Genomic DNA, 11138 nt, shown 5'->3' with positions numbered 1-11138 from the left:
TCGCAGGTGGCAGGGGCAGTGAGTAGGGCCGGGTGCAGGAGCTCCAGGGGAGTTGTGACTGTGTGTGACAGGTATGCACAAGTGGGACAGGAAAGGGCCTGGGTCTCCCAAGCTCATTTTGTTAGCCTTTGCACCCTTTCGAGCTCTTAGTGCAACCTTGTTATGAAGGTGAATGCTAGCAGAATGGAATGGTGGTGTTGGGGGTAGGGGAGTGCAGGGAGTCACACTTGGACACCTGGAGCCACTTGGAGGAGTTTGGAAACCAAGGTGGTCGTGGTAAAGCCTGGCTCCTCCAGCATGGGGCCCTGCACTGTAAGCTGACCATTTGCTCAGTCAAATTCCACCTCTCCCAGCCAAGGGTGGAGGGCAGGTTGCTCTTCAATTTAAGGAGCCTCCGAGTGTGCACAGTATGATTTCAGTGAAAGGTGCCACTTGACTGCTTTTCGACCACGGCTCTCAGTGGTTGGCCTCACTTGCACTACCTATGAGTCTTTTTGTGTCACAGTGCCCTGCCCAATGGCACACGCAGTCCTAGATAAGGGCACCTACAGGATTCTTGTCTTGAGCTCCAGTGTTCAGCTCCCTTTGCTCTCTTTTTCATAGAACATTCTCATTTTCATTGCCAACTTTGGGCTGCTCCACTGCTCGATTTTTTTTTCTTTTAGAGGAGAGTTAGTTGGGACTATGACCATTATGCTAACAGCTCGACACACTATGTGTCCGAGGCCCTCTGAGGGACACAGATAGAAAGACATTCAGTTAGGAAGACTGAAAGGCATTAAAATTCAGTTCTGAGAAGTTCACAGCTAGCTAGCTCTGCTTCCCTCACCCCACTGCAGCGTGGATAATCCAGAGCTGGACATCACAAGGACGCCAGAGAAGCTTCTCCCAGGGCATCCTTATCTTTGTAAACCAGAAATAGAGAGATCGCTGGTGAAACAAAGAACTTTGCGAAGCCTCGGTTTGACCAGAATGCAACAGTGCATTGTAGCAGTCCTGAAACTGTCAAAACAGCCGACTGTGAAAAAAACCTGGTGCTCAGAAACGCGATTGTGCATTGTCAGACACCGCCCAGACTTTCAAGAATGTGTAGGTCTCAAAAGCGAGAAGGGGCACATATCAGGGTGCATACTGGAGTGTCCCAGCCTGCGCTGACAGGCGGCACGGAGCCGGGGCCAGTGGTAGTTTTGGCCTGGGGGGTCAGTAGAGGCTCTAGTTGTTTGGCGACTTCAGGGTTCCTTTTATTTCCCTTCCTGTGAGTAGTAAAAAGTGAGCTCCCGCCTTGGCCAGAGCAAGAGTGTTGCAGCCATCGCGTGTCCTTGCTGTGAGCGATCGTGGCTCTACGTGCTCCCTGAGGACGGGGAGTCCGTGGGCACTAACTGACTGGGGCCCTCGCCCGTGTGAATGCAGAGCCAAGGCCCAGCTCGTGAGTGCATCTGTGCGTACGTGCTCTCCACAGACTTATCTTCACCCTCAATAATGTTGATTGCAGATATCTCCCCAACAGAAAAAAATCAAACACAATGAAAACTTCCTTACTGAGCCGTTTCCTTGTCAGGAGCAACTTTTTCTAAGAATGTTTTCCTGGGTGTTTTCAGATGACCTTGATTTGGAGCTCGCCTTCTCTCAAGTGGACTTAGTTTGATCCTAGTGTCTCTCCTCTTTCCAGGGCAACCGTATGTGAGTGGCTTAGAAACTGACTTCACATCTGTAGAAGGACGAAATAGGTTTTATAAGCGTAAATTCTTTGAAGAGGAGAGTACAGTTTTGAAAAAGGTTTATTTCCCATGACATGATGGTTTTATTATAAAGCTGTGTTGGCTAATTTGAGAAGAGGTTGCAAGAGCCACATTCCTTATATGACATAGCAGTGGCATTGCTTTTTATAGTGCCTTTCATCTGGAGGAACCCAAGGGCTTCACACGATCGCACGGATGACTCATGACTCCATCCAGCCCAGAGGCACTAGATGTCTCTAAGGCAAAACCAGGCAAAACCAGCCCTCCTTTAATGCCGTTTCTCCTAACAGTTCAGCCCTTCCCTTCTAGCAAAATACCACTAACGTCAGCAAATTCATTTCCAAGGTGCATGGAACAGCAAGCAAACTTGAGAAGAGGGCCATTGACAATGGGAAAAGCAAAAAAAGGGGAGGAAAAAAGAAAGAAACATACATTTGCTTTTTAATCCTCCCTAATCTTGCTGAAACAAGAAACTAAGTTAAAGGCAGTTCACAGATGTACACAGCTTCTGTCTTCATAACTGCACCACATGGTAACAGTTTAGGGTGTGCTCATCCCACCTGTGTTGGAGACAAATTGTGCATTTCTCTTGTATTTTTTAGTGACCTTCTGAATAAAAGGATGTGTCTTACTACTCCCTCTGTAGCCTAGAGCCTGGTGTAGGATCTGGCACATTGTGGGTTCCATAAATTCTTAGACGAATGAGTATGCAAATATAGGGAAGGAAAAATCATCAGAATAAAAGAGTGAAAGAAACAATAGCTTTTTATGAGAAAAGGGGAGAAGGAATTTGAAATATAATTAGCTATAAAACTAAAACCTGGAAACCTCCTGGCTGGATTGTGATAGGTTAACAACATCACAGATCACATTTGTAAACCAGAAGATGGTGACATTCTGGTTAAATACCTTATGTAACACGTGATAAGACCAAGAAACCATGCCTTTTCATGTAATTCTAAATCTCAGGGTGTTCATGAGGGTGTACTGTTCTAAAAGGAGAGTACATACGTGATAACCTCCATGGCTATATTAAACACTTTGGCTTGAAAACAGTTTATGAGGTAAAGAAACCATAAATCAGACCTCAGACTCTCCGAATTAGTCAGGCTAAACTGCTGATCATAAAACCCCAAAACATGGCATCTCAAATTAAAGTTTCTTTTTTTCTCAAGTCACAGTCCAGGGCTCTCTTCTACAAGGTCATTCAAGGACCCCAGTTCCTTTCGTCTTTTGCTTTGTGTGTAATCTTTGTGTGGAAAAAGCTGCCCCCCCCCCACCACACTGCCATCTAGGCCATGGGAGGGGAGGGAGAGGGAGTGGAATTACCTTATAAATGTCATTATGAAACATGGTCCAGAATTTGCACAAATCACTTTTACTTGCATTCCATTGACTAAAATTTTGATAGGTGCCCTGAAAGTGAGGCTGGGAGATGAATATCTTAACTGGGTGACCTTGACCCCAACTGAAACTTGGAGTATTCTCACTGACAGGAACAAGGAGCAAGTGGATATTGGGGGCGGTGGGGCGGGTGCAATTAGCTTTCTCTGCTGCCTTCATAGACCCTGCGATGCTTGCTTTATTTGCGGTTGGGCAGTGTCCCCTCTTTGGCCTGCTCAGCATCCCTGGAAGTCTCCAGGATTCATCTCCTCAATACCTGTCACCTCTGTTATGTTCTATGTGAGGCAAGCTGGTGTCTGTCTCCAACTCCATGCCTTTGCTCAAGCTGGTTCCTCCAGCTGTTTGTCCTGCTCCTCATGGAGCAATCATTAGAATTTTCCCCATCCATCTGGGCCCAGCCACTGTCAGCAACAGGACTTTTGGCTATATGGACCCTGAACCTCAGATCCTGGGAAAAATATGTGCAGGAGAAGTTCTTCCAGCCAGAGGTACTTAGCCCAGGCCCTAATCCCAAGGGTTTGGTCCTGCAGTCCATATATTTATTCATTCAACGGGTATTCTGAACATGTGATCTCTATCAGGCCAGGAATTGGGGATTCAGCATGGAACAAAAGCAGGCACAGTCTCTGTCCTGGTGGATCTGATGGTCGGGGGGCCCGCCATGGGCAACATGTGGTTAGAACCATGACAAGTGCTATGTGGGGAGCACTGGTGGATAAGGGAGATTGGGTCAAGTCCTTAGAGTGTAGAAGATGAGAGAGTTCTTTGTTCACACTCTTCACCCGGGCTGGGAGATCTGGAGAATGCCTGGTCCTGAGCCAAGACCGCCCCCTCCACCATGCTCCAGGTGGGCCCTCATGCCCAGGGAAGCCAGCTCGGCTGAGTATCAGCAGCATGGTGGAAAAGAAGCACATTTGTTAAATCCCACTGTCATGCTGATCTCAATAAATGATGGAGATGGTACTTCCTTGCACACGCAAGCACCCCTGTCTCCACGGGGTGGGACATTAAGCTCATTGCAGGATTTGTGCGCTGCATCTGAGTAATGAGCCATGAAGCTGACATTATAGGTTTAATTATTATTAATGCCTTGCAGGGGTGGCTGGTGTTAATTATCCTGTAGGCATCCCAGATGTATTTCCCATTTTCCTTTTATTCTTTTTCTTTAATGTCGTTAGCCCATGTAATGGCAGCTTAGTGGCAGTGTTTGAATTCAGCGCCTCCGAAGGGGAGCATATACAGTGTGAGAGCGATTGTAAGGACGTCTGGACGGAAAGGAAATGGCTGCAGAAAAACCTGCTCAGCTTCCTTGGGCTAGGCTAGGCTGGGCTGGGGAAGGCTGGAATTTCAGAGGTCCTTTGGTTGCTGTGTGAAATTTGCAGAAGTCTTTCCCACCCCCACCCCCACCGCCCCATAATAGCATTTGCCTGCCTCTGGGCCCTAGTCATGGACTAATTAGTTAATCTTATAAAGGGCTTTGAAGATGAAAGATGCTGTGGAGGTGCTGAGAGTCACCATTTCTGAGCGATTCCTAACAGCTAGATCCGTGTTCTGACTGCTTCTGCCCCCTGGATAAACTGCCTCTCAGTGTCATCCCTGGCTTTGATTTTTGCCCTCCAAATGTGTTCTCCATCTAAAAAAGGTTTATTGCTCCTCTCACTTTTGCTTTATCAGATGCTGATCTTGGTTGGCGTTCTCGGCAGAGGAAGCGGGGATCAGTGAGGTGGGATGTCTCCCTTTCCCTTCTTCTCTCCTCTGCCCTCCCCTTGCCCACGGAGGGGAGCTGAAGAGTGTGGCTGTCTAACCAGACATGGCTGGAATCAGCGAGGTTGCTTACTTTTAGCCCTGCCCTCTGACGTCGGGGCCAAGGGGTAGTTGACCCTGTCTCATCTGCCAAGGAGCCATGGAGAGGGCCACGTGCAGTCCCCTCCTGTCCCTGCTTCTGCTGTTTCTGAAGGAGGTTGGCCCACTCCTCCCCTGGTTCACATGCTAGACAGAACACCTGCTCTTTTGCCCCCCTGTGCAGAGCTGGGACTGGCACCCTTTTCCTGGGTCTGTGTGGGACATGCTGGTTTGTAGGGTTGCTATTTCAGATCTGTCTGTCACTTCTGACTTTCCTCACTCCCCCACCCTCCTGCCCTACCTCAGGACTAACCTGAGTGCATTTGAATTAACAAGCATATATAGGGCACCTACAGTGTGCTGGGAACGCTCCTTTGTCCCGGAGTTGTCAGACAAATACAGCACAGTCCCGTTCTGGGGCCTTGGTTGAATAGGGTTGATACAGTCAGGGAGTGATGGACGAGAGGCTCCCAGGATCAGGAGAGCACAGTCTGGGGTGCTGCCAGGTTTGGAAGGGAGAGAAAGGGGACAGAGGGGGGTAGCAAAGACCCAGCAATTTCAGAAGCACGTGTTCTTTGTAGGTGAGGGTGCTGCCCAGTCTGGTTGGGTGCCAGCAGTGGGGAGGAGAGCAGAGGGCTGTGGCTGGAAGCTGTGCCTCAGCCAGCGTGGAGAGCCTTGGGTGCCATGCTTCCCCTCCAGTAGGTATATAGGTAAGCAGCGGGATGGCGAGATCAGCTCTGTCTTTGGATTTCCAGCAGTATACTGGGGACCCGCTGGTGGACATATGCAATGGTTTAGGTGGGAGAAATGAAAGGCAGGGCAAGTGGGAGTGGAAGCATGTACAGGGTTCCTTGGCGAGAGCTTAGAAGTGGAACAATAGGGTTTGAGGATGAACCTGAGGCTGAAGGAAAAAGCAAGCTCAAGAGGAGCAGACAGTACTTTCTTAGTGTTGGGTGGAGATTTTATGGCCAGGAAAAGGAATGCAGGGGTGGGGGCCCGACAGACAGACGATGGCTTCAGTGAGCTGTGGCATGTCCAGGCAGATAGACTGACATAAGTCCACCATTCAGAAGGGAAGTTGGACGCACAGAGAATTCAGTCGCCGCATAGAAGCAGGCAGAGACAGGGGTGCTGAAAGTGTCTCTGCTGACCAGGGAGGCCTGGGCGCCGCAGCGCTCAGGCAGGTGGGTCATGCCCATTCTGGAGAATCAGTGAAGGACAGAATCCCACAAACATCAGGCATGTGTGCCTTCCAGGAACGAGGAGGGCATACCCACTGGGAGCACCAGCCTGCCGCCAGGCCACCTGCATGAGTCGTGCCGGCGTCTCTCTTCACTACGCCCAGGTCCTTCCCCGCCACACCAGGCAGGTCGGGCCAGGAATGCACAACGTACGTGTTATGTGCTGCTGAGAGTATCCTCTCTGCCAACAGAGCTAGTAAAGCTGGTGGTGGGCATGCCGCGGTAGAGATGCCGGTGTCCCTTCCACATGGGATGACGGTGCGGTGCATGTGTTCAAATGGCATGAAAGTGCAAGAGGGAGACAGAGCATCGAAACAAAAGTGCAAGTCCCGCCCTCCTTGCTCTCTGTTATTGTCAATAGTGGCAAATATGACCAAACAGCCTGAGAATCGATGGCTTTTAGAATATTGCTTTTGAGCATAGGACCAAAGGAAATGGAGTCTGTACGTGACCAAGTGACGCTTGTTTTGGTGCACCTAGTTGAGGGCAGTTTTCAAGGTGAACAGCAAGTTCTTCTAACCCTTTGATACAACTTACCTCTATGGGGATCTCAATTTCTCCATGTGGTCACTCGTGAAAGTATTTTCATTACAGAAATAAATTTTATATTTAATTTTTAAAGTTGTGATAGACTAAGCTCAAACAGAACAAGAAAGCTGTTTTGTCTTTTTGTAAGCTTAAGCTGACAGTCTGAAGCGGGCTTTCTCGGCCTCAGCACTGTCGACATTCTGGGCCGGGTAAGTCTTTGTTGTGGGCAGCTGTTCTGTGCAAGGAGGTGTGTAGCGGCATCCTTGGTCTCTACGCATCGGATGCCAATAACATCCCACCTCCGAGCTGTGACACCAGCCATGTCTTCAGACATTGCCAAATGTCCCCGGGAGATAAAATTATCCCTGATTTGGAACTCTTGGGTTAGGGGCTGACTGGCCCTTGTGTGGCAGTGGAATTCTTCTGGTGGCCCATAGCCAACAGCCTCTTCTGTTCTTTTCCGATCATAGTACTTGGATTGTAAATTACCCCTTTGCCTCAGCTGTCTAAAATTGGGGCCCATTACAGTCTATTGTGCTTACAGTACAAAGCTAGCCACAGTGAGTGTTATTAGAAGCAAACTGATTTTTTTCCCCCCTCATTGAGTTCTGCAAACCCTCTGGTGTTACTATTTAATTGGTTAGTGGTGGCTGTTTGTCAGTTTGCCAGCAGGTTCTCTCTTAACTGCTGTCGCTTGACATTGCTGAAACGTAAATGCGGAGTGGCTGAGTTGCCAACATGCTATTAAGTCCTCTACAAAGACCTTTTCCATGTACTCCTGCTTCATGCTTTTCTGTCTGTATTGACCGATTCAAAGACTAAAGAAATCCTTGGCATAATAGGCAGCCTGGTGAGAAAATGCGGCTTCTGTTAGGAAAATCGTTGGGTGCTGATGCAGGGAGATTGGTAAGATTTTTGTTTGATTTTCCTTGGGCAAATCTTACTCAGTTGAGAGGGTGTTGGCCACCCGTAAAGAAGACAAAGAGAAACCCAAGCAGCCACTGGTCTTTATGAAATAGGTCCAGTTAAATTGGAGGAGCCCAGGAAGTGGATGATGACATCGAGTTTCAGCGTAGTTCAACAGACTCCTTATTGCTAAAGAGCAGAAGATTGCCAAAAATTCTGTTTGGGTTTCCATTTGAGACTAAAGACAGCAGATCACTTTTGGAAGGGTTAGCTAACCTTTGACAGGGTGACAGGAACATCCCGTGACGTTAAGAGATTACACTGTTTTACACTCTTGAAATTGTACTTCTGAACCAGACTGCTGTAGGCATCAAAAAGCTATGAGTTGTGGTCGTGGGGGGTGGGCAGCCTATGACAGCCCAGGACCACTTGTTAGACATTCCATTGTATTGGGGACCAACGTCCTAGGGGTGGCCTCCACCTTCCACAGCCAGGCTGTCCCTTGGGGCTGGACATCATAGGCGTCTGCCACTGGTTGCGAGGCCACAAGTGGGAGGGGCACAGCACAGTCTGTGAGAGTCTGTTGCTTCAACTTGAAAACTCACTTGAGGCATGTTCTGAGTTGTTGTGGAGGTTCAGAGATGAAGTAATGAAAATTTTGTTGGATGATAATTGTTGGAAATCTGGCAGATAGAAATAGCATCCGAGGGAGAACAATTCAGCACAAACTTGTGGGTGAGAACATTCTGGAGCCGGAGCACCTAGGGGGGATTCTGCCCTACCCTTATAGGTGTGGGGCTTTGGCCCCGTTCCCTTCTCTCTCTGTGTGCCTCAGTTTCCTCACTTGTAATTGAAAATGATTTAACTCCTGCTTCAGAGTCCTTTTTAGCACAGAGTGAGTAGTGCACACACAAGGCCTAGGACAATACCTGGCCCCTCCCTCATATGTGCTATTTGAGAGGGAATTACCATCATGGAGGCCTTCTTGTAGATCCTCTCGTCTGGGCAGGACCTTGGCCTCGCGTGTCTCTGTGACAGGGTGTCTGTTCCTTTGAGATACTTCCTATTCGAGGGCATTCTGCACATGCCCTGAGAACATAGGCACCCCTTACTTCAGGCCCTCCGAGCAGCAGCTGCGCTGAGTAACCGATACTGTGTTTTGCTTTCAGAATCCTTCCCAGCTTCCCTACGGCAAAGCCCTCTACAGTTACGAAGGGAAAGAACCTGGTGACCTCAAGTTCAACAAGGGTGACGTCATCATCCTGCGACGCAGGGTGGACGAGCACTGGTTCCACGGGGAGCTGCACGGTGCACATGGCTTCCTGCCCGCCAGCTATGTGCAGTGCCTCCGGCCCCTGCCGCCTGCCCCGCCCCAGGGCAAAGCCCTGTATGATTTCGAGATGAAGGACCAAGACCAAGACAAGGACTGTCTGACCTTCACCAAGGTAAGGTGGCCTCTGTGAGCATGGTCTCATGCAGCAATTCCCAGCCAGGAGCCCAGGCACCTTCCGACTGGTTTGAATCCTGCTCCTCCGGGAGATCTGCCCTCCCCGCTGGGCCTCCCAGTGAGAAGGTAACGGTTCCTACCTCCGGATGAGGTTTTGTTGGCTGGAATGAGATGCACACAGCCTGACACATAGTTGCACCCAGGAGCTGGTGGAGAGCTCTTGGAGCCAGACCCTCTGTCACCTGGGTCATGGTGTCTAAGTGGTGACGCAGATACAAAGGAATGAGTCTTTCCAGGACTCACAGGCCCTGAGAGAGGGACTCGTCAGGAGAAAGGGCTGCAAAGATCCCCTTCAGGTCACAGGGAAGTGGTGGTTAGGCCCAGAAACCAGCATGTTACCGCCCTGTCTTCTAGAGCACCAGAGAGAGGGCGGACAGCTGTGCTTAGGGGCCACTTAAAGTGGTTAGGTCAGTCCTGCAGAGAGGGACCCCGGAGGGAGACAGACTAAACAGTATGTGCCAGTGGAGTTGTCCTAGAGAGCAAGTGAAAGGTGGAGGGGCCTCGGAGGTCGTAAGACATCAGCAAACAGAGGTGATGGCCCTCTGGACAGTCCCTTCCCCACCATGACAAGTGTGCCCCATTCGCATCGGCCGGCCTCCTTCCTTCCTCGTTTTTACACTCACACACTCCTCTGTACTGTGAGGGGAGGGGCGGCCTGTCGTACCTGAAGCATCTGCTTCTACCTGTTGGCAGTGAAGCAGCTCCCATGGATTACTTATCTGTCCTGAGGCCTCTGGAGACAGCTCCACTTTATCTTCACAACTGCCAGGGTTCCCAGGGAAGCAGTCAGACTGGTTGATGTAAGAAACATCCTAGCCTATAGAGAATTTTTATAAGAGTTTCTTTGAGCCAAACCAACGAGATATGCTGGGAGCAAGAGCTCCGCTGCTCTGCAGCTTCTTTTATGTATTTGAAACTAAGGAGGGGATGTGAGGAAGAGTGGAGAGAGCAAGGCAAGGGTGGGATTACAGGCTAGTTAACAAGATTACGTGCTCCCTTAAGGGTGGTTATGCCTCTGAGGGGCATTACTCTGGCATTTCCAAGGTGTATTAACCCTGACACCAGAGCATTGGGCAGGGCCGGCTTAAAACCTTTCACTAAAGAAGCTACAGGCCTGGAACATGACTGCCCACAGTGACCTGCCCTGTTAGGAATTTATGATCGGAGGCTGCTTTCTATAAAACCCCGTTTTTTCATCCACATAACTCAAATCTCTGACGTTAAAGCCACATTCTTCCCTCTTCTGAGAGGACTTCGGTGTTTGTTGTCTCCCCAACCCCCAATTCCCAACCACCTGCTCCGTGCACAACTTGGCTGTGGCCCTGAGCTCTCTGGAGGGTTGCTGGAGTACCGTGCACACCACTTTTGAGCAAAATTGGCATGTCCTGTGCACAGCTGCTATTTATGTCCTGTTCCATTGTTCAGCCTGACAGTGAATAATCTATTTTTCATTCAGGGACTCAACTCTGTCTTCCTTCCTTTTATCAAGGTGTTCTGATGCTAATTCCAATTGCTATCTGACTGATACAGCCTCCCAGGAAGCCAGCATCCTGGCTTCTCTTTGTCTCCCCCTCTCCTCCCACCCCTAGCTCTTCCTTTCCCCCTCTCCAATCTCCATTTCTCTCTCAGTCTGAGGCTAGAGTGGCAGGCTGCCCAGAGCGGCAGGCAAACGAACCCCTGCTTTACTCACTTCTCTGCCCAAAGGACTCTCGAGAACCTGCCCTAAGAAAGGAACCCTCTGGGTGCTTGTGATGCTCTGTGCCATCACTTATGACCAAGAGAAGGGATCCCAACAACCTCTCAGGGTCTGGGCAGGCCCTTGCTAAGGAAACAGACCTTTAGTGTCCAGGCTCCTCCAAGCTCACTCAGCTGGCTTCAGGGCGTTCCTCACAGGATTTCATCAGAGAAGGCTCTCGGAGCCAGGAGAGCTCACTGTGAACTGACAGCTGCAGAACCTTGTAGCCCCCAGTT

The 11138-nt window shown here is 49.7% G+C and overlaps 1 protein-coding gene across 6 annotated transcripts in view; it reads left to right on the top strand.

Annotated features, from left to right (window-relative positions):
- Window positions 1-11138, top strand: part of SH3RF3 (SH3 domain containing ring finger 3) — a 380077-nt gene that overhangs the window by 202523 nt on the left and 166416 nt on the right. For all 6 annotated transcript variants that reach the window (XM_011375283.2, XM_011375284.2, XM_011375281.2 and 3 more), the window contains one exon: window positions 8830-9105. In XM_011375283.2, coding sequence (XP_011373585.1) covers window positions 8830-9105 — 276 coding nt within the window. The remainder of the gene's footprint in view (window positions 1-8829; window positions 9106-11138) is intronic.

This window comes from Pteropus vampyrus, unplaced genomic scaffold, assembly GCF_000151845.1.
Source record: "Pteropus vampyrus isolate Shadow unplaced genomic scaffold, Pvam_2.0 Scaffold269, whole genome shotgun sequence".
Classification (NCBI taxonomy): Eukaryota; Metazoa; Chordata; class Mammalia; order Chiroptera; family Pteropodidae; genus Pteropus; species Pteropus vampyrus.
This window is presented reverse-complemented; position numbering and strand designations above follow the sequence as displayed.